Consider the following 23,434-nt stretch of genomic DNA (forward strand, 5'->3'; position numbering starts at 1 on the left):
CCTGTACAGCCTGGTGCTTTAGAGGAGAGAGTTTCAGAGAAATCAGAATGCCTTAATAGTGTTAGTTTATTCCATATTTCAAGTAGTGTGATGGTAGTGCTTTAACAACGGACAGACACTTGTGTTCTGGGTTAACAGGCGTCCGTAAGAATTTATTCTCAGATTCAGTCAGCACCAAGGCTAAGGAACAGCTTCATTCTTTAATCTTTCCACGGAATAGCTGTCACCTCCCTGCGGTGCTGAAATTCACGGTGCGGGACTAACGGAGCATGCGTACTTCGCCCCGGTTCCACTCCTGCCGGCTCTACGTTGGCTCCGCCCCCAGCGGCTCGACGTGCTGCGTCATGACGCGCCTCACCCTGGGCGACCCCGGAAGTGGGTCGGGGGCTTGGCCTCTGCCCGGCCTCGGAGCCGGAGCGGGAGGTGTTACCTCAAAGGAGCCGAGCAGAACTAACCCGTCCCGCGGCGGACCCTGGGCAGGGCCCGGGTCAAGGGTTCAGGATGCTGAACGTCCCTTCCCAGTCTTTCCCGGGCCTCAGCTCGCAGCAGCGCGTCGCCTCCGGGGGGCGTAGCAAGGTAAGCGGGTGACACTATTGGTTTCACGCAGCAGCTCTCTCCTGCTGCCGGCGTTTCGTGCTCCGGCACAGTCCGTTGTTCTCTTCTTCCGTCCCCTCTCCCACCTGCTGTCCCCTTCTCTAGCCTTCGTTCCCTCCTGCCCTTGCTGGCGATCCCTTTCAGATCCCAGCAGTGTCCAGTCCTCGAACTCTTCTAACCTCCCTCCCTCTTACCTACTGGCCCCTTCTCTTTCCCATCCCTTGATCCTGTTATGTCAGTTCCCTTCTTCCAAGTCTTTCCTTGCTAATTAAATTAAGATGTATGTTAGGGCCGGGCACTGTGCTTCCCAAATTGTAGGCACTCATTGTTGGCTTCCTTCCCTCAACGTATCCTCCGTTCTTTCGTTCTTCACTTGACGAAGGAGTTCTGAGCGATGTGGGTTCCCTAGAAAAAGGGAAAGATTGGGCTGTAGCGACAGTGAGCAGTGATCATCCCGCCAAGGGTGGGGACTCCGGGAGCTAGGGAAGTTTGGAGAAGCGAGAACAAATGTCTGCAAACCCGCGGTTAGGTTTACGGACACTTCTCCAAATCACACTCCCCTTCTCTCTTCCTCTGGTACCTGGTTGTTTTATCACTGCCTTTTCTACTGGTATCACTTGCTGACTTTGAAGCTGTTATAAAATACTCTTCAAGTTTTTGTTGAACATAGTTACTGTTACCAACAGGTGAAGTACAAATGTGTTTTGTATTTACAGAATTTAATAAAATTGACTCCTGTGTTTATTGCAGCATGAATGTTGCTTGCGCCTGTTTGTTAGTTCCTCATTCAATAACCACATCTTTATGTTTTGTTTTCAAGACTTCCACCTACTTGGGCCACCCTTTTTAATTTCTGGACTCTTGAGTCTTAGCATTATTAACATCATTTGGGACTTTAACCAACTTTCTTTATTTTCTCCACATGGACCTGGAGTTTGACCCTAGATCAGAATTATAGATTCAGGGATCTGTAGCTTTTGTTAACTTTTCAGAAGTCTATAACCCCAACTGTGATGATAATATAGCTGAGATGTATTCATTGCTTACTGACAGCCTGAGTGCTTTACATGTATTAATTTGTTTAATCTTTCCCATGATCCTATGAAGTGGGTGCTTTTGTTATCTCCATTTCACAGAAAAGGAAACTGGTTGAGAAATGCTGCACTGGATGCTATAGACTTCATGTGATGTGACTCTATGACATTTCATTTGTTGCTCCGTATATTATTCGGCCATCTAATTGTGTGTCCTCTCCTCTTTGGCATTTGACCTGTTTCTCTCGTTAAACTAAGTGCTGGCTGAAATAGTATAGCCTTTCTACAGAAAGAATTTCTGAATAAGAATATGAGAGTTGCTGCCCTTCTCCATTAAAACTACCAACCATGTCCTCAGTATCATTTAAAGGAGTAAACTTAAAGGCAAAGACAAAAGGTCCACAGGTAGTGATGGCAAAGGTGAGTCTTTGAGTCCAAAAAGAGAACAAAATAAGATTATTTTGCAAATCAAGAGAAAATTTAGACTTTTTCCCGCTTGTTTCCAAACCAAACTCAGATTCACTTGCCTGACTCACAGTAAAGCCAACCTACTGACAGTGGGTAGTGGGGAAGGAAGGTACAGTGTTTATTACTGGGCACCAGGCAAGGTGAACAGGCAGTTAATGCTCAAAAGACCTGAACTCCTGATGTTTTTCAGGCAACTCCTGATGTTTTTAAAGGCAACATTAGGGGTGAGGGTCACAGGATGAGTGATCAGCTTATGGACATTCTTCTGATTGGTGGTGAGGTAACATGAGGATATTTTAGAAATCTCAATTATCAGCCTTCTGGTTCCAACCAGTCTGGGGTCTATACATGCTTGTGGTTTTAGCGGTTTCTATCCCATGAGAGCCTTCATTTCTGTAGAACCCAAGGATATGTATCAAGTTGTTATCTATATCCCTTCAGGAGGGACTAGGAGTCCCACTGCCTTTTCCCACTTCTTTAATCATTAACTGTTTGAATCTGCTCTTTGAAACTTGGGGAAGACCTAGGAGACTAAAACTTTTTCTACAAACAAGAACAGGGAGGGTCCTGTGGGGTCCTGCTTATTGCAGAATAAGCTAATCTTAAACGTGTTAGAACTTGTCTTAGGATTGTATGAAATGGTAGAGGGTGAGAAAATAGAACTTAGTTGGGGGAGGTTGTATATCATAATTGTTGGAAGAGTAGACTTTTGATTTGGCAAAGACCCATTCTTTTTCCACCTCCACCATTTAACCTCTTTGAGTCTCTGTTACTTCGGGAGTAAATGGGAATTATAGTACCCATTTTATAGGATTGAATGAGATATTTCTCTCAGCACAGTCTTGGCATATGGTAAGCACTTACTCAGTGTTATTAGCCCTTACGCTTTTATTCAGACCTCATGGATTGTTGTGTAAAAGAGCCCTTAGCACAGTGCCTGGTGCAGAGTGTGCATTCAAGACTTCATAGCTATTATTATTTCTATGAATGCTAGTAAATACTTATTGAGAATCTACCATATGCTAGAGATGTGGTCTCTGTTGGGGAGGGGGAAGTTTCCACTTTTATTCATCCCTCTTGAATTCTTGTGGCTAGGATAATAATAAAATTGACACAAGACTGATTAGCAGGAGAAAAAGAAAATTAATTTGCGTACACAGAGGTCTCATGGAAATGAGACCTAAGAAGTGGCCGAAGCAGGCAGCTTTTATACTTTTTAGACAAACAATAAATTTTAGAGGAATTGATGGGACAAAGAAATGTAGGCTTGGGTCTTTAATTAGTAAGGAAATCAAGCAAAGTTTGGGTTTGGGTAGTAAATGAGGAAAGAAGTAACAAGGTTTGTTTATACAGGCTTCTTGGCCCTGAATTTCCTATCTCTGGTGAAAAGGATGTCTTTCTGCTTCCTAGTACAGGGAGGAGACCGTCCAATGGAAGATTATTTCCTGCTTTCAGGGAGACAGAGGATGGTCAGAGTGTTGCTCTTGCATGGCCTGCCCTGGACCCCAACATCTGTTTTCAAGGAGTTTAGTCCAGTAGGCTTCACAGACTAGTAAAGAGGCAGTTGTAAATGCTGTGAGTACTGTAACAGCCTGTTAAGACCACAAGGAAGCTTCTGGAGGAAGTAATGTCTGTGGAGGTGGGGGACGGGGGAGTCTTTGCAGACAGAGGGACAGAATTTTCATAGCAATCAAGGAATCCGTTTCCATTTACCTAAGGCATATGATGGGAAGGGGCAAAAGTTAAAACATGGAGCTAGTGAAGTAAACTCTGACCAGATTATGAAGGGCCTGGTAAACCACTCTAGGGAATTTAGAGACATTATTATAAGGAATATGGGGAACCACTGAAGGAGGGAGGACCCTTGGTTAGATTTGCATTTCCAAAAGATTACTTTTAACTACGCTGCAGTTACGGAATGGTGAAAGTAAAGTGATTTTGGTTTGGGATGGGAGAGATCATGTATGTTCTCACACTTTATTTCATTTATGAAGACCAAGAGACCTAGAGACTTTTAGTGATGGTAAGAATGGGATGTGTGGATTGATAAGAAGGAATGTGAAATTGGAAGGGCACTCGGACCTGTTAACTTGGTTATTTTGGAGGCAATTGAATGTCCTTCCTTCCTTCCTTTCTCTCTCTCTCCCTTTCTCTCTCTCTCTCTCTGTCTTTCTTTCCTTCCTTTCTTTCTTTCTTTCTTTCTTTCTTTCTTTCTTTCTTTCTTTCTTTCTTTCTTTCTTTCTTTCTTTCTTTCTTTCTTTCTTTCTTTCTTTCTTTCTTTCTTTCTTTCTTTCTTTCTTTCTTTCTTTCTTTCCTTTCTTTCTTTCCTCTCTCTCTTATTTTATTGAGGTATTGTTGATTTACAGCATTGTGTGTGACAGAATTTCTAAGCCCTGCCTCGTAGCCCAGGTATTTTATATAGTGTTCCATTTATAATTCTAATACAACCTCCTAAAGCTGTAAGAAGATTTTACAATTATGGAATTTGAGTTTTCTTATCTTTTTGAGTGGGAATCAGAGTAATGAAGTGGCCTGAAGACCAACAGCAGGAGGGGGAGGGAAAGCAGCTAGTTTGAAGAAGCCACATTGAGTTCTTCCCTTTTCCTTTTTGAGGTCCCTCTGAAGCAGGGCAGAAGTCTCATGGATTGGATTCGACTGACCAAAAGTGGAAAAGACCTAACGGGATTAAAAGGCAGATTAATTGAAGTAACTGAAGAAGAACTTAAAAAACACAATAAAAAAGATGATTGTTGGATATGCATAAGAGGTAGGTGGCATTTGTTATGTACTGTAGGACATTTTGGCTGGGCTTTCCAGCTGTAATGCTGTATAACCCCTTGGCCCTGTTACTTGGTGATACGATTTGCAATTAGATAACAAAAATATGCCTTCCAATGAGTAATAAATTCTCTTAATTCTGAATTTGGACAGTATTTCTTCCCTAAGTCACTGTTCACATAGTATCCCCCTAGTGTTTCCCCTTTTGAAAGAAAACAAGTGTTTGCCAGGCTTATTAATACCAAAGTAATAAAATTATTCGATAACACATAGTTTATATGGAATAATGTTCCACCTTTGTGCTGTGTAACAGGATTCAGTAGGGAAAAGTATCTCTGAGAATCTAAAGTCAGAAAGGCCACATTAAAGCCAAATCTTTAGTTCTCCCTTGCAGCAATTTTTATTTCTTAACTCATGTTTCTTAGCAATATTAGTTACCTGATTTTTCTAGTCCACAGCAAATTAGAAGCCCCAAACTAGAAATGGATAGACTGGAAAGAGTGAGCAGAGAAATAGGGAGAAATGGAATGGTGGTTGGGGAAAGTAGATCTCCTGGTGTCCTACAACCTGGCACCTGGGAGGGGAGCAAAAACTATAAGGCACTTGCAGCTGTATGCTGGGCCTCCATAGCAATGTCCTTGAGTCACCCAGACAGGATTCAGTACCTCCACTGTCCTCTGCTTAAAAAAGAAAGGAAGTGTGTCATCTATGGCTATTATCACAATTGTAACTTTATTATTATATCATTTTCGTTTGTTGTCAGATATCCTGATGACACTGTCACCTGTATGAGGGCAGGGAGGGACCATGTCAGTCACCTCAGTGCCCGGCACGTAGAGGTCATCGATAAGTGTTTGTTGAACGAATGCAGCACCTACCATTTTGATGAAACTTGGTTCCTTGAGGAGGTGTGTGGTTGTCACAGCAGACCCAGCGATATGGCGAATGAAAGAGACCAGCAGTGCTGTTAGTTTGCCAGGGATGCCCAGACAAAGTACCACAAACAGGGCGGCTTACACAGCTGAAATTTATTCTCTCACAGTTCTGGAGGCCAAAGTTTGAGATTAGGGCGCCTTCTGTGGACTCGAAGAAGAATCTGTTCCATGCCTCGCGCCTCTCTTCTGGTGGTTTGCTGGCAACCTTTGAAGTTGCTTGGCTTGTAGAAGCATCAGCTTGATCTCTGACTTCATCTTCATATGGCGTTTTCCCTGTATGCTTGTCTGTGTCCAAATTGGCTGTTTTTATAAGGACACCATTCATATTGGATTAAGGGCCTGCCCTACTTGAACGACCTCATCTAATTACATCCGCATTGACCCTGTATCCACATAAGGTCACGTTCTGAAGTATTGGTGGTTACAACTTCAACGTATGAAGTTTGGGGGGACACAATTCAATCTATAACAGATACAATCAGAGTGTGAATTTCTTTTTTCAGTGGCAGAGGATATGGAATCTTCCAGCAGGTGATGATATAGCTTGTTCCGAGACAGAAGAATAGCTGTTCAACTTTTCAAAATTTCTCAGGGAAATATAGCTGTGGATAGTATCAGTAACTTGGAATAAGGATTCTGCGAGGTGCAAAAAGCTCCTTTTGCCATTTTGCAGGGTTTTTAATAGCCCCCTTGCCTTCTCTCCATGCTGCATACCTGTCTACCAGGTGCAAGTAACTGGTACAAAATGACCTTCCCACTCTGCCCAGGGGTTTCCTGCTGGCCTGGGTGAATTGGAGGACAGTTTCCCTGGGATGTCTCTCAGCTGGTCCATGTGACAGGCGTGTCTGCGCTGTTTCTGCAGTAGGAAGCCACTTTTCCAGAAAACTCTTTCATGTGAACCCTTCACATCCTAGTGCTATTAGATAAATGAGGCATTGCTGTAATACAGTCATACTTTATTACTCATTTGATGTATTGATGGAGATAAGGGGCTGATTTGCTCTGTTTGAAAAGTAATACACATTGTTCCCAGTTCCATACCTCCCATAAAGATTTGTATCGATGGCACTCTTCCGGTAAGATTGCTGATTCAAGGATAAATTGTTTTAAAGTTTCTGTTGGAGAATATGTTCTACCCTATTAATAACAAGGCTTTTCCCCTGATTGCAAAGTAAGATGTGTCCTTTTTCCTCCTTTTGAAAGAGTTTGGTTTTAAATTTTAATAAAGAAACACTTGATTTAGGTTCTGCCCTTAGACCCTCCACTCTGGCAAGAGAGGGTGAATGACTCTTAGACAAGCCTGGCTGTCTATAGGGGCTGTAAAGAAAGTGATGTCGTATTTCAGGGTGGGAGACGTGGGTTGGGAAAATCAGAGACACTTCTGTGATAGAGATAAGCTTTGAAGTGGTGGATAGGACTTCAACAGGAAGTGAGGAGGAAGTGCATGCAAGGGAAGGGACATTCCTCAACAAGGGTCGAGACAGAAAAGCTGGAGATGTTCTGGAGTTTAGGTTACTTGCTGGAGAATTATAAGAAAGAAGGCATGTTCGGGCAGATGGCAGAGGACTTTGAAAGCCAAGCCAAGAAATGTGTTCTTAGTTTTGATGGCAGTGTGAACAATTGGAGGTGTTCGAATGTGGGGACAGGTGGTCAGAGAAGGCTGTGGAAAGATCAGTCTGTGGTGGGTGTACTGGATCGAGATGGGTCTAGAAAAGCTTTTAGCTCTTACGGAAGTGCAGGAGCAATAGGTGAACCAGGATGTTGACAAAGGCAACAAAGTAGGATGAACGTGAGACAGATTACTGGTAATTTCTAACACAATCCTATATAAAAGTAGAAGAAAGCACAGGCTACATGTAATTGTCTTTTTCTTAGCTGTTCTAGCTTAAAATACTAATGATATCTTCTTAAAGGGAATGTACGCCAAATTAGCTTCAAAGGTCAGCGCTAATTAATGTTTGGACCCAAGTTTTAATCAAAGCTGTACCACAAGGAAGTATGGTATCACGGTGTAATTTTTTTCTCTTTCTTTAAAATATTGAATTCTTCACTTTCTAACAATTGCCCTGTTTTTAAATTAGTTCAGATTTTGGCTTGATTGAGCCAAGAGTGACACAGTCTCTTTATAAAATATTCATTTTGGTATGGGTTTTTATAGCTAATATTTTGAGTTTGTTTTTGTTTTTGTTTTTGTTTTTGTTTTTTTTGAGTACATAGCAGCAGTTCTGTCTGTCTCATGTTAAGCTATGCTGAGTCTGGTCACGTTCCTAAAAATGGTGGTGTAGAAGGAGCACTACCGGCTGGCAGCCGCCTGTAAAACATGGGCACTGGCCTAGAATGATCTCTAAGGCAGGTATATAGAGTTTCTAATTTGTGCACTTAATTCTCACCTTTCTCCGTAAAGCATGTAATTACTGTAATGCAATAGGAGTTGGTTGGAACGTTAAGGGAATTGATGGGAGAGAGATTGCTTTTTCAAAAATTTAGTTGAATGTATCGTTAATTCATGCAGTTGTAGTCTTCTCCTTTATTGCTATTTCTCTACCCTCACCCCCTGCAATAATGAAAGGTGATTTACAAATATGTGAAGCTTTGAACATGACATTTAGGTGTTTGAGTAAACATCTAAATCACTCACCTGTGAGAGCTCTGTTGAGCCTAGATCAGACTTTGTTTTACAGTAGTGTATAATCAATGTGGGTAGTGATGTATTAAGTCATGAAATCATCTTTTGGCAGCATTTTAATCTTAGGGTGCGGGAAGTGTGGCCTGATACTCAATAACAGTCCATTTGAGTAAATGGTATTTCTAAAAAGTTGATTACAGTCAATATACTGGCCGTCTGCTGTTAAAAATTTAGTGAATTAAGTTCCCCAAATGGGATTTAACGGATTTCATTTATAACTTAGAAATGAGCATACTTTGATTTCTCCTAAAGCTGATTGTCATATGCTAGTAAATTGAAGACGCCTGCTTAAGACCATTGTAAAAGTGACTTTTCATGGGTTTGTATTTTTAATGTTTCATAACTAAAAAATCTTGGCAAATTGATTCCAAGAAACGATATTTTTCCCATTACAGTTTTCTAGATTCCTAGGTTCATTTACAGTACACCTTTAAAAAAATTATTCATAGTGTGATTTTTTGTACGTATACCGATCCTCATTATTCTGTTCTAAATCTGCAAATTTGCCTACTCACTAAAATTAACTTGTAACCCCCGAGTCAGTGCTCATAGTACTTTCACTGTTATTAGTGCTGTTCGCTGTGAATTCAGTGTTCATGAGTCTGCAGTGTGTATTGAATAAGACGTCTTTAAACAGAAACACACATTAAACAGGTCATGTTTTGGTTGGTTGACAGAAATGCCACCAGAGGCTGGCCGGAACCTCGCCTTGTGTTTCTCCTTAGAAGCAGTGGATCAGTGTTGGCTAATTCAGTGTTCGAAGTCAATTTATGGAACTCAACTGCCCAGAGTAATGAGAATTGACTGTACTTCTCCAGGCTTTTATTTATACTGCAGTAATAATAAAGTAAAGTAAGTTTTATGCTTTTTAGGTTAGAGTCAGACCCACTAAGAATAGAGCTGACTTTTCCAACAGTAAGTTCTTTTCTCCAGGCTTCCTTAGCTCCCTGCTTCAATTGTGTTTTGAGAAACCGCAACTGAGAAACTTTCTATCTGAAAATTTTCTTCTAGGAGCAGGTTTTCAGGTTTGGAACTAATGTTTTAATATGTAATACAAGATGTCATCCAGTAATATAAAGTGCCTCTAAACAATATTGTGTCATTACAGTTAGCTCAGCTGTTCTGTGGATTGTCGTGCTTTGTAGACTGTTCTCCGTCTTGACAGTTTGCAGATTTATGAACAACTCTTTTCTGCTATCTCTTGCTTGTTTAGAAAATACAAACCAACATTTTTTTACAGATCTTTTCCCCTTAGTTCATCCATTTTTGATCCACCCCATAGGTTCTCAGGTTGCCCAGTGTACATCATTAATGCATGTAATCTAGTCTTTGTTGATTTTATTAGTTCTGTCCTACTGACATCCCAGACGTTTTGCTTTCTTTTACTTTTATCTGTCATTATCTCCTTAATTGTCATTCAGTCTCTTTCTTTTCTTTGACTCTTCCTCTCTGTGTACCTCCCTTCCATTCACTAAAAATCCAATAGAGGGGAAAAACACTGGTGTTCCTGGGACCTCATCTAACCCTCAAGTGTTTTGTTTGATTGACACAGTGGTTTACAGACTTCAACCAACATTTAGAAAATTTCTTTGTAAGGAAGTTTTTGATTACAAATTCAGTTTTAAAAAAATTTATAGGGCTATTCATGTTTTCTCTCTTTCTTGTGTCAGAAATGACACGTTCACTGAAAAACAAAACATAACCTAAGTTAATTTCATCTCTGTTATTGACCATAAAGTTGTTCACCATATTCCCTTATTGTCTCTTTAATGTCTTCATTAAAGTGATATACTTCATAAAGTGATATACCTTCTTTTATTCTTTATTGATAATTTATGGTTTCTTTTTTTTGCTTGATCAATCTTACTAGAGGTTTATCAGTTTTATTAACTTTTGGTTTTGATTTTCTCCGTTTGCTTGTCTCTTTTCTATTTCATTGATTTCTACTCTTGTTACTGGTGGGGGGTTGACTGTTTGAATTTCTTTCCTTTCGCATTGGCATCAGTATCTTTATGGACATGATTTGCAATAACTCTCATTGTAGGCTTAGTTAATGTCTGGATTACCGAGTGACAGCAAACTCAGTGTTGGGATTTTTATCCCAACTTATGTTTTAGCTATTGCCATTTTCTTTTTGCCAGAGGTTTTTGCTCACTTGAACTTATAATCCAGTCACATAAGTCTCAGTTTTTTAATTAAAATCATGTGTATAGCTCAATATTCTTTATAAGAAGTGTTTTCTATTTTTAAATCTCTTAGCAGGTTGGTGATCTGTCAGATCTGTGCTATGTGCTAAGTGTTTAATTTTCACAACAAACCTGAGGTCAGTATTCTGCTTCATGAATGAGGGCACTGAAGCTTAGAGAATCCTCACTTTCCAAATTAGGACACTGAAACTGAGGAAGTATAATTACTAGGGACTCATGGATGTAAGTGACAGAAATTTCAGCCTAGCCTGATTTAAGCAGAAAGCAAAGATCAACTAAAAAGTAACAGATAGAGCTGACTTGAGGTGAGGAGTGGTACAGGGGCTCAGCTAGTGTCCCCAGGATCTGCCTTCACACTGTCTTTTAGTTTCCCTTCTGGGATTGCTGCATTGTAGGACTCACTCTTCATAGCAGCAAGATGACCTTGTCAGCTCTAACCCCAGTTATTTTCAAGTTCTATTCCTTTTACTTGGTTGCTAAAATAAAAGTCTTGGAATTGGCTCTGATTGGCACAGTTTTAATCATATTCTCATTACTGGAACAGTAGTTCTATTTAGGGGAAAATGTATACTTAATCAATTAAACCTATGCCACAGTTTCATCCCGTAGCCTAGAGAGGGACCAGACTGAAAAATCGGGAAAGATGTGCCTCCTTGATGAAAAAGTGATGCTGTTGCTGGAAGAGGAGTGGATCCTGGGTAGGGAAAATGCCTACTGCAGAGAGGAGACCAACTTGCTAAAGCCATAGCTGATGAGAATGGAGCCACTGTTCTAACCTAGGCAACTTGATTCTAAGCTAATATGCTGGGGTTTTTTTTAAGTGAAAGTAGATTTATTCAGGGAAATACATACTCCATAGACAGAGTGCTGCTGTCTCAGGAGGCAAGGGGGTGGCCCTGATGTGTGTGGGGGGCTTAGTTTTTATCGGCTGGGTAACTGCATATGCTAACAAGAGGGAGGCTTATTCCAGCTATTTGGGGAAGGAGTGGGGATTTCCAGGAATTTGGCCCAGCTTACTTTTTTGCCTTTTATGGTCAGCCTGGGAACTGTCATGGCACCTGTGGGTGTGTCATTTAGCAAGCTGATGTATTCCAGTGAGTGTATAATGAGGCTCAAGGTCTACTGGAAGTCAAATCTTTAGCCATCTTGGGCCAAGTTGGTTCTAACCAGTTTATATCATATCCTCAAGAGCTGTGGCATTCTTGTAATGCTTGTACCCTGCCCCCTTCCCTCCTGTCTCATTCCCTTCAGAGATTTTATTCCCACAATCTTATGGGAGACAGAAGTTCAACAGTCCATCTTCTGCAGCTGCTTCAGGGCTGAGTAGGGGTATTGACCCTGCCTGTCAGGGAGTAAAAATCTCTGGATACCTGATCTAGGGTAAGCTGTTATGCTTAAACTACACTATAATGCCTCCTGTTTTACCATATACAACTCCTGGCTTAGCATTTGTGTGTAACTCACTTTGAGTACCATATGCAACTTCATTAAGAAATTACGATGAAGTGCCTGTTACTTGTAGCTCTTCTCTTGTGATAATTAACATGGCTAATTAACAATCATATAGGATATCCTTCTGAGACAGTTTTTATTTTTAGTAACTTAATGAGACATAGCTTTTGCTTTTTTTGTGACTTTGTTGTAATTGTCATTCATAGAAAACAGAGACTCTATGTTTTTTCTTTTTCTCTGTATTGCTTCACTCATGTAATCAATATTTCTCGGAGTCTACTATGTGTCATTCACTGTACCAGGTTCTGGAGAGTAATATGGAAGTTTAAAACAGAGCTGGCCCCTGCTCTTATGGAATTTACAATCTGGTGGGGAACACAAAGTGTTAATCAAGTCCGACAAGCATTGTGAAGGAGAGGTCTGCTGTGCTGAGTGAAGATTCCAGAAGATTGAGCAGAGATGGAATCTTAAATGGCCCTTAACCAGGCACAGAGGAAGGGGAACAGTTTTACAGGTTCTGGAAAAAGCATGTGTGGAGGCTGGATGTGGTGATTTTATGAGAGAGAGACAGACCAAGTGCACATACGTATGTGTTCACTGTGAATATAAGGAACTTAAAGTTAGTGATATCTGTATACCTTCTTCTCTCTCTCTTATATTGGAAAGGCATAGTCCTTTCATAGGCATCATTCTTTGTAAGACACACTTTTTTCTAAGACTTGACCCTTCGTGTGCTCTTATCAATCCTCCCTAGCCGCCTCTGTGATCTCGGGTAGTCGCTTATCTTACATTGCTTAACATCCTCAGTTCTTTCCTTCCTTTCTTCCAACAGTTTCTTCCTTTCACTCTCTTCATTTATCCTGACCTCTTGGACTTTGCTTCTTCCCCTGGGCTTTCTTCCTTAGCATTTGATGTTAGACCATCTATAACATTTTGGAGATACTTTTTATATTTCTGTCTTTCTCCATATGCTATAAATCTTGCAATGGGTTCTACTTTTTAAGTTCATCATTACACCTTAATCGATCTTTGCAGCTGGCTTGGAAAGTTTTGGAAAATAGGAAATAACCCAAAGCGTAAGGACATGTTTAGCCTCCCTCCCCTACCCTCAGGTTACTAATTGCAAGGCAGTGAGTGCTGGTAGCTGTCATTGGTAGACCTAAGGCACAGGCGGACGGAGGGAAATGATCCCATAGAATAAGAAAGAGGTGGGGAAAGGTAGGAAGACTGATCTTTTAGAGATAGAATGCCTTGTTTAATATTGATATAAGTTGTAAATCTAGTTTAAGAATAGTAAATGTGGCTGTTGCTAATGATGTTTGATCATTATTCTTTCCAGGGGAAGTTTGTAGGTTTTTTTTTCAAAATATTCAGAGTATAACTGACTACTCAGACTGTCGGTTAATTTTTAATGCTTTTACCGGTCAATTTCCTTTTAGGTAAATGTTACTGCTGTTTTTCCTGATACTAATAATGTCACATAAGATGACCTTGATAATTATGGCCAGTTGACCTTCTGAAATGCTTAGAAGCCCTTTATCACATTCCGTTTAAATTTTCCTGGGCAAACTGAGGCATTCAGACCAGATGCTTTTAGTTCTTTTGTAAATTGTAGCGACCATTATTGAAGTTGTTTGGAGCAATCTGAAGCTCTGAGTTGTCTTCAGAACAGTTTTTTTTCCTGGTTCTAATTTCACTGAAGTAGTGTTGGTCTCATTTCTACTCTCTTTTTTTTTTAAGCTCTTAAAAACTGTGCATCAGACCTTGACAATGTAATAAATGCTTAAGACATTAATTTAATTTTTAGTGGCTTTCTCCAAATGTTCTGTCCCTTCATGGTGAGAGTGATGGACCAGAAAGCTAAATGGAAGTTTCATGTGTAGAGGCAGAACTTTTTTTAATGAACTGACTGGGGGCAGTGCCAGGGCACCCTAACCTACTAATGTTAGTCTTTTCTTTTGGGCTAGAATCCTCCAGTCACCTGCAAATAGGTGTTCTGCTGTGATAGGTGGTAGGAGGTAGATCTTAATATTTTGACATGTAGACTTTTGCTTCTCATTTTTAATTCAAGCTCCTCCTCCACTGTGTGCTGTTTCCCTGAGTGTAGTGTCTCTGTGGTTCACTATCTCTACAAAGAAAACCTACACTTCCTGTGGGTTGGGAAGGGGCTTGTTACATGGTTGTGGGGGGTGGGGAGAGGATTTAAGGGCCATACAGCTTATATTGAATTTGACCCTCCTGCACCCTAACTTTCAGAACTACCTGGAATCTCTGACGACTGTACCTTTTGGGGGATCTGATGCACATATTAGCTTTTTTTTTTCAAATAAGTTCCCCTCCAGTTTACACCTAGGCCTTATTTCACCTTTCTTCATTCTGCTAAGTATATTATTGCTTATCATTTGGCTTTCAATCTTCCAAAACTTTGTTGCTGTCATCTCCTTTTATGATTTCTGTGTCTCTGTGGTTTTAGCTTACAATCATTAGAAAGTTTTCAGAAATGTGAGAGACAAATGAATGCTTTTAATCCCAAAGTCCTAAGATACTCTATTATCAAACACCTTGCCAGCCTGCATTCTAATTACTATTCTTAAGTGCCATGGCCACATTTACTTTAAATCATTATAAAATCCATTTATCTTTTATTGACTTACTTTTTGTTTGTCTCCATTGACATTAGCGAGGTAATTGCCTAGTTTTCTAAAATAATATGCAGAGTTCTGCTTTGGTTATAGCTGATCTGGTTATAGCTCTTATTAAAGTAACTCTCTGGCAGATATCAACTGTAAACTCAGTTTGAAAAAAAAAAAACTATCTAAAAACTTAGCAACCAAAAGCAGACAGAAACTAGAGAGTAAAGGTTATCTATTTTTAGAAGGAATTGTCACTTCGTGAATTGCCGTTTCTTTACGGCATTTAACTTGAGGTCATGCCCAAGTTGGTACTGTGAAGGGTAGCCAAAATTCAGGTTGAGACTCCCAGTCTTACTGGCTAGGAGAACTAGATGACAAATTTTAGGGCATTTGTACTAACTGGAAAATGAGGAAGAAAATGTAGAAAAAGAGATATCCAGAGAGGGATATAAACTGTTTAAATCTTGTATACGGACAGATTCTAGGCAGCCTGCTGAACAGATGTTTTAGTTTTCACTCCTCCGAAAGGAAAACAGAGTTTGGAGTGTGAGTCCCGTCATGTTAATTGCCTATTAAAATAGTCAGTACTCTTTAGAGGAATGTAATAGAATCCAGAGTTTCTAAAACATTATTTACAATGGCCAGGATATAATCCAGAGTTTCTAGACATGCTCAAGAGAAAAGACAATTATTAAAGACTGACCCTGAGATGATCCAGATGTTGAATTTAGTTCGTAAGGATTTTAAAGCATCTATTATAGCAATATTCAAGGAAGTAAAGGAATATAGGTATGTAATGAATGAACAAATACAGAATCTCAGGAAATCACATTGTGTTCGTAATGAACAGGAGACTATAAAACACAGGAATGTGGAACTGAGAAATACAATATTTGGGGAGTTCGAGATTGCAGATACTGACTGGTATATGTAAAATAGATAAACAAGTTTATACTGTATAGCACAGGGAAGTATATTCAATATCTTGTAGTAGCTTATGGTGAAAAAGAATATGAAAATTAATATATGTATAACCATGTATGACAAGCATTGTGCTGTACACCAAAAATTGGCACAACATTGTAAACTGACTATAGTTCAATGAAAAAATACAAATAAATAAATAAATAAATAAAAAGAAAGAAAGAAAGAAAGAAAGAAAGAAAGAAAGAAAGAAAGAAAGAAAGAAAGAAAAAACATTTTATCAAATGGGCTTAATAGCAGATTGGACCTAACGAAAGGAAGCTTAGGGAACTTACAGATAGATTAATAGAAATTATCCAATCTGAAGAACAAAGAGGAAAATTACAGGACTTAAAATGAATGGAGATTCAGGGACCTATAAGGTAAAATTAAAATGTCTAGTATATGTTTATTTGGAATTTGAGAAGGAGAGAAATGGGAAAATGGAACAGAAAAATACCTGAAGAAATACTGGCCAAAAAATTTTCCAAATTTGGTGAAAGACATAAAGTTGTCAATTAAAAAAAATAGCCAGAAGAAAAACACCTGGACACAATAAAAATGTTGAAGAGAAGAAAATCATACCACCAGCACTGAATTCTGTATCCTTAAAGACACCTTAAAGATGCAGATGAAATAAAGGCCTTTTTGGATTAACAAAAACTTAAGAATTTTTTATCAGCGCAAGTTCACTATAAGGAGTTCTAAAGGAAATTCATCAGGTTAAAGGGTAGTGATACCAGATGCAAGCTCAGGTCTTCAGGAAATAGTAAATGTGTAAGGAAAGACATAGGATTACTTTTCTTCCTCTTTTAAAAAATCTGTGACTTTTAAAAGCTATAACTGGGGGTGTGCGCAGCAGGGGGCCTAAAGAGAGAGCTCCTCTGTTCACAACACACCTGACAGGAATCTGGGCTCACTGTGACAAGGGGCCCCAAACTGGGGGCCTTCCTATGAACACATATGCTACACGTGTCCCCTTGCACCTCCACATGGCTGCTGGGCAGGACCAGTGGGACAGGGATCACTATTGGAAGAAAAACCACAGTATTTAGTGGGGGAATTTGCCACCTAGAGCCTGTCCAGTCCATGCATGGGTGGGCCAAGAGTGGTCTTACAGACATGAAGGCTTTGAACCTCTTTTCAAGGGAAAAGAGAGATTCCATATGCCATTCTGAGGACAGAAGGATTTTAGAGGAGTGAATATACTTTGTATGACATTAGAACAATGGCTATCCATGTCATTTTACTTTTGTCCAAACTAAGATGGACTGTGGACTTTGACTATGATGTGTCAATGTACGTTCATCCTTAGTTTAAAAAAAGAAAAAGTACCACTCTGGTAAATAAAAATAATGACTACACATATGTGTGGAAAGGGGTATATGGGAAATTTCTGTACCTTCCTGTCAATTTTGTTGTAAACCTAAAACTGCTTTAAAAAAAAAAGTCTTAAAAACAAGGAAACTCAGGGTAGACATTTCGGGCAAAACTTTGGTTTCAGTTATATACATATATGTGTGTGTGTGCTGGCTTGTGATGTAAAATGTATTTTTTAGATCAAAAAAGTTTGTAAGCCACTGTAATTAAGTTACACTGGCAAATAAAAGCAAAAATTAACCTCAAAAAAATTTTAAAAATAAAAGCTAAAACTGTAACATTGTATTGTAGGGTTATATAAAGTATCAGGAATGGAGAGCAGTAAATGGTTCTTACGTGTGGGGGGTACAACAGTAACACAAGTAATGTTGCTTAAACCTAAGGATATATATTATAGACCTTAGAATAATCACTCAAAACATAATGCAAAGAGCTACATTAAACATACAATACATAAAGTAAAATGAAATTTAAAGAAATTTGGTTAACCCAAAAGAAGTCAGGGAAAGAGGAACAGAGACACAAACAGAAACCTTGGAGGGCAAAACAAAAAAGAAAACTTGGGGCTGAGGAGGGAGCCTAATAAGATGGTTGCTCAAAATTCAGTCACATCAATAATTAATTCAAGTATAAATTAACCAGTTATTCTAATTGAAAGGAATTTTCTTTGTGTGTTTCTGTGTCAAGACGCAACTACATGATATCTATGAAAGACACACTTTTAACTATAAAGACACAGGTTGAAAGTAAATGTGTAGAAAAAAGTATACTATCTAAACAGTAAATATAGTAAAGTTAGACTATATTAATATTAGGTAAAAAGTATTACCAGACGAAGAATCTTTAGACTAGAGATTTCGTAATGTTGAGAAGGTCAGTTCTTTAGGAAGACTGTTTATGCCTGATAACAAAGCTTCAAAATACATGAAGCAAACATTAATAGAATTGAAAGCTAGAATTTCAAATCGATAACCATTGTTGCACATTTTAACATCCCCTGTTAACAGTTAGAAGAACTAAACATCAGAGATAATAAAAATAATGTGTAGTTCCTTTACTGAACACAAGATGGCAAAGTAGTCACAGTACTTGCAAAAATGGATCCATGCATTTGAATACAGTGAACTATGCCATGATTTTACTAGGTGAGCACACCTTTTTCCTTCACTTATTTTAGAACCAACAAAATGAACAGTGATGATTAGTGAAATAAATAGGAATACTGCAGTGTAGTAGCATAATACATTGCACATACATGGTACATATAAATAAATTTTTGTTGAATGAATATAATGTTGGGCTTTGGAGTTACATTTGTGTTTGAATTTTAAAACAAATTATTTTAAAATCTAATCAAAAAAAGCACTTTTAGTTATAGCAGTAGTTCTCAAACTTTTTGGTTTTAAGATCCCTTACTCTTAAAAATTATTGAACCCCAAAGAACTTTTGTTTATGGTGGTTATGGCTAATGATGTTTACCCTTTAGAAATTAAAATTGAGAAATGGAAATAATTTTTAAAATTAATTTAAAAATAAAAGTAAATTCACTCTGTGTTATCATAAACAATAATATTTTCATGGAAAATGAAATTTTAACAAAATAAAATATAATGAGAATGATGTTGTTTTACATTTTGGCAAATATCTTTAATATGTGGCTTAATAGATGACAACTATATTCTCATATCACCTTCTGCGTTTAATCTTATACACTTGTGAAAAAAAATGAGATTTTTAAAAAGGCAGACAGCATCTTAGTTTTATTATGAAAAGTTTTGGCCTTGGACCACCAAAAGAGTCTTGAGCTCTGCAGGAGCCCCTGGACCACACTGTGAAACTCTCTGACTTTCAAAATAGAACAAAGGGAAAGTGAAAACTTAATAGTGAATGTGTGGCCTGAACCATGAGGATGCAGTTCACTCCTTATTGGTGGGCTCTTAGGTTTCACATACATGGTTACCTAACCTGAAAAATTGTGGCAGCCTCATCTGGGAGATAGATTAATAGATATGAAATAGGTATTTGAGTCTTACATTGTCTGTCTCATATAGGACTGGGAGTTGAGCATAGTTTAGTGCATGCCGCAGTCCAGTTCTGAGTTCAGTTATCTGAGACACAAGGTGTGATTCAGTTTCTATAGATGGGAAAAGGTGTTTCCTCTCTGAGGGGAGTTGGAGTAGTGAGTTAAGAAAGAGTTCTCTGGAATTGCAGCCTTCACACATTGCTGCAGAGAATAGAAAACAGTCTGGTAGTTCCTCAGAAGGTTAAACATAAAGGTACCATATGACTCTGCAAATTCACTCCAAGGCATATACTTAAAAGAAATAAAAATATTTGTCCACACAAAAACATGTACACAGATGTTCACAGCAGCATTATTTGTAATAGCCAAAAAGTGAAAACCACCTAAATGTCCCTGAACTGATGAATGGATAAACAAAATGCAGCCTCTCCATACATAGAATATTATTCAGTCATAAAGAGGAATGATACATGCAACAACATGGATGAAACTTGAAAATATTATACTAAGTGAGAGAAGGCAAATAACAAAAGGCCATGTATTGTATGAGTCCATTTATGTGAAATGCCTAAAATATGTAAGTCTAAAGAGACGGAAAGTACCTTGCTCGTTGCCTAGGGCTGGGGAGGGTGGGAGGAATGGTACTTGGAGAATGTTTCTGCATGTGGTTAAATTGTAATATCTGTTATGTGGCCAGTGGCCCCTATATTGGAACTCATAATTCTTCACGATATCAATTATCAAAGCCTCAAAGGGAGTCTCTCCCCTTTAAAGAACTAATGAATGAGTCACTCTTGTTTGCTTGTTTGTTTGTTTCCTTTTAATACTTTTTAAGACCAGATAATGAGACTGTAGTGACTAGTGTCTCTTTTGGCCTTGGCTGCTAGGAAGATCAGGACTATACTTAGTTGCTCAATCACAGTAACTAGCTAGGTTAGCTAACTGGTATATTTTCTTTTCTTTTACATGTTTTATTGTGGGTTTTTTAAATTTTTACATGCAAACTTACACAAACTTATTTTATTTTAAGATGCCTGTAGTCTTTATCAGTAAGCAGCTGGGGTTTAAATTACAGCAGATATAGAAAGTATATGTGAAAAACTAGAGGCAGCATTTGCCAAGAAGGAAAAGAGCTCTTTGTGTGTAAAACGGCAACATCAGTTTCCAGGTTATACCTGAAATGATGTTGATCGTTGAGCTGAGCTTTAAACAAGCAGTGAGCTCCTAGAGGCTGCTACTGTTCAGGCAGATGCTGGATGACGGTCTGTCTGCAGATCCTGTAGACATGAATCCTGTACTGGATGAGAGAGCAGACTGAAAATTGCCTTTAGTGTCCTCCCAGTCTGAAGACTCTTCGTTCTGTGATTAAATTGGCAGTATGAGCTTCTGACAATACAAAGCACTAAGTGGTCATTTTAAAGTGCATGATTTTTGTTCTAAGAACTTATTTGAGAGCTCAGAATTCCAGACATACAACACAAAAGAGATAATTTAGGGTAAACTTATTAGAACAGGTACCACTGTACATTGCCTAAAGAACTCAGTGTAGCTGTTGTTTTGACTTGTGTACTTTCAGTTGCACTGCAGTTCTCTTGGTATGAATTAGCTATAAAATGTACTCCTGAATGTTGCTAGGGCATTTAAAAAATGATGTACGTCAACACTAGAGTGTGTGTGTGTGTGTGTGTGTGTGTGTGTGTGTGTGTATTGCAGTTCTCTGTAAGTCTTTTGCATATCTGCACATCTTGCAAGCGGAGTCACTGACTGTCTTTGTTCCAGGCAGTCTTTTCAGGGATGTTTGCATAGTGAACGACCTTAGATGGTAGAGCTAGTGTCTCCCTCTAGAGCAAAGGACAGGCTTCCTTACTGTTCGATGTAATAAAGATAATGTCTCCTGCCAGAACAAAGGGCAAATATATTTACTGCCTATTATAAAAGATTCGAGTTTCCTAAGTTCAAGATGCCTTTTCCATCACACAGCACATTGAGTGTACGGGTATTATCAGGACCTCTTCACATGGCTCTGTGGGAACTGGGATTCAGGGAACTTATGCCTAGGCTGCTGTTTTAGTTACTGCTGTTGATGTAAGAAGCTATCCTTTGTCTCTAATCTAGGAGTCCCATGTTTTCTGTCAGGACCCATGAAACTGGCAGGCTAACTTGTTAGCTTGTAAGTATGGTAAAATCTCAGACCTTTTATATTCTTAAAACTTTGAATAATCGTTTGTTAAATGGAATGTTTTTGGATAGATTTATTGAAACATGTTTCTAATTTGTACAGTTTTTAAGAAGTTCATTTAGGGTATTATTTCTCCTTATTTGATGTAGGGTTTGTTTATAATGTCAGCCCGTATATGGAGTATCATCCTGGTGGCGAAGATGAACTTATGAGAGCAGCAGGATCCGATGGCACTGACCTTTTTGATCAGGTAAGTTGCTGAAAGTAATCATTCTGTCACAGTGGGAAGAGTACCCTTAGGTTTAGTAGTGTGATGGTGGTAGAAGGAAAAAAAAGTAGTTGCATAAATCTCAGGTATGTTGGCTTGAATCTTGAAGTGTGGGTAGATGCTCATAAGTAACAACTGTTTATTTAATTTTCCTTTGAATTACTTTACTAACATTTTAGAGATGGTTTCAAATCTGTATCTGGGAGTCTACTCTTAGTGCTTGCTGCCTCTGCTGGACCGTTTACTCAGTTTTGATCAGTTTTGATGATGGTGATGACTGCCTTAAGGGAGGTAGTGACGGTTAGAGGGAACAACAGGTCACTTAGCTTCTTGGCTCTTTGCCTTTTCTCTTTGGGGGATTGTTGCATAATGAGCCTGTCTTGCTTATATTGAATCTGCGTGTTATGTAGAAAGATCATGAACAAACAGAAAACGAATTTTTCCTAGAGTGATAGCAGAGGTTCTGTATGTATGTGTCAAAAGATACCTAAATTAGTTACTTTCCCCCCTTATATTTATTAAAAACAATTATTAGTTCTTATACTATTTTAAAATTATGTAGAATATGTTAATTATTATCAGTTGGCTGAACTGTTATTTTGAAACAACTCTCTTGAGACGAATAGAAATTTGCCTCTGTCTCACATATGCTTTATCTTCTATCTTTGTTTTTCAGTGATGGTTAACCATGTTCTAGTACTGGGTTTTTACCATTTAAGATACCTGAATCAGGTTAGGTTACTTTTGAGTTGTCCTCTGAATAATGAAGTTTGATTTCTGTTCCTTTTATCTTCTCATCCATTTTAGGATTTATTTTTTGACCAGCTACCAGAAATATAATTTGTTTTTTATTTAAATGTACTTAACATGCATCTGCTTAAATAGCAGAATCCCATTTGCTATTAATGTTCTTCCTGAGATGGAGAAAAGTCATTTTTGCCCATTGGTGATGATTGGGTTCTCCTTGGGGGTTCTTATTGCTGATTTGAAGTAAACTCCTGTTATCATTTGGGGCTTGTTATTGGCTGGCAATGTGAGCCAAATAGAAAAGTTTGGGAACATTTGCCAGAAAACTTGTCTGCTATACTTTGGTGTCTGTGCTGTAACCTTGTGATGCTGCATGTACTCTTCAAGCACATTCTATGAGAAGAGTTTCCAGTAACATCTCGTCCTATTTATATATCTCAGTGTTGTGTGGTTATATGGACCTTATTTAGGTAAGCTTGTTTTGGGGAAGTCACAAGAACTGCTGTTTTTGTTTTGATCTTTAGCAGTCTCAGCAGTACTTTTGTCTGCTAAAAAAACCCACACAACCGAAAAGATGAGAATTATGTTTTATTTGGGACATTCCTGAGGCCTATAGCTAGAAACAACCTCTCAGATATCTTTGAGGAACTGTTCCAAAGAGAAAAGGGAGAAGCCAGGATATATAGGAATTCTTTGCTGGAAAACAAAACAAAACAAAACAAAACATGTGAATATCAAAAAGATAACTACTGATCACAAAAAACAGACATCTCATGTTAATGATTTTAGTGCTTTTCCGTGTATGGGAAGATGCAAGAGTCTGGGCCTATTGAAATTATTCCTTTGATATGCACGGAGCCTATCGAGGACCAGTATCCTATTTTTCCTTAGGGCACCCCAGAGGGAATGGCCCCAATGGCTTTATGGCTGCGACATCCTTTGTTTACTGAAATGGCAGGCTGCATTCTTTGTCCAGGCTTTAGTTACCAGATTGCTACATTCCCCTTGGCTTTAATAAGACCAGTGATGTTTATTAATGACTTTTACTCACTGCAGAAGTGAACACCTTTATAGTCTAGAAACTGTG

The 23,434-nt window shown here is 38.7% G+C and overlaps 1 protein-coding gene and 1 non-coding gene across 3 annotated transcripts in view; both read left to right on the forward strand.

Annotated features, from left to right (window-relative positions):
• The first annotated feature begins 366 nt into the window (after positions 1–366).
• The window catches only part of CYB5R4 (cytochrome b5 reductase 4), a 67,022-nt gene continuing 43,954 nt past the window's right edge, over positions 367–23,434 (forward strand). For both annotated transcript variants that reach the window (XM_006200326.3, XM_072965554.1), the window contains exons 1-3: positions 367–576; positions 4,710–4,863; positions 21,482–21,582. In XM_006200326.3, coding sequence (XP_006200388.1) covers positions 502–576; positions 4,710–4,863; positions 21,482–21,582 — 330 coding nt within the window. In that variant the 5' untranslated portion in view covers positions 367–501. The remainder of the gene's footprint in view (positions 577–4,709; positions 4,864–21,481; positions 21,583–23,434) is intronic.
• On the forward strand, positions 16,597–16,724 carry LOC116281698 (small nucleolar RNA SNORA11). The gene has a single exon (XR_004191154.2). It is a non-coding gene; the product is annotated as a small nucleolar RNA SNORA11 (small nucleolar RNA).

The sequence above is a fragment of the Vicugna pacos genome, chromosome 8, assembly GCF_048564905.1.
Source record: "Vicugna pacos chromosome 8, VicPac4, whole genome shotgun sequence".
Lineage (NCBI taxonomy): Eukaryota > Metazoa > Chordata > Mammalia > Artiodactyla > Camelidae > Vicugna > Vicugna pacos.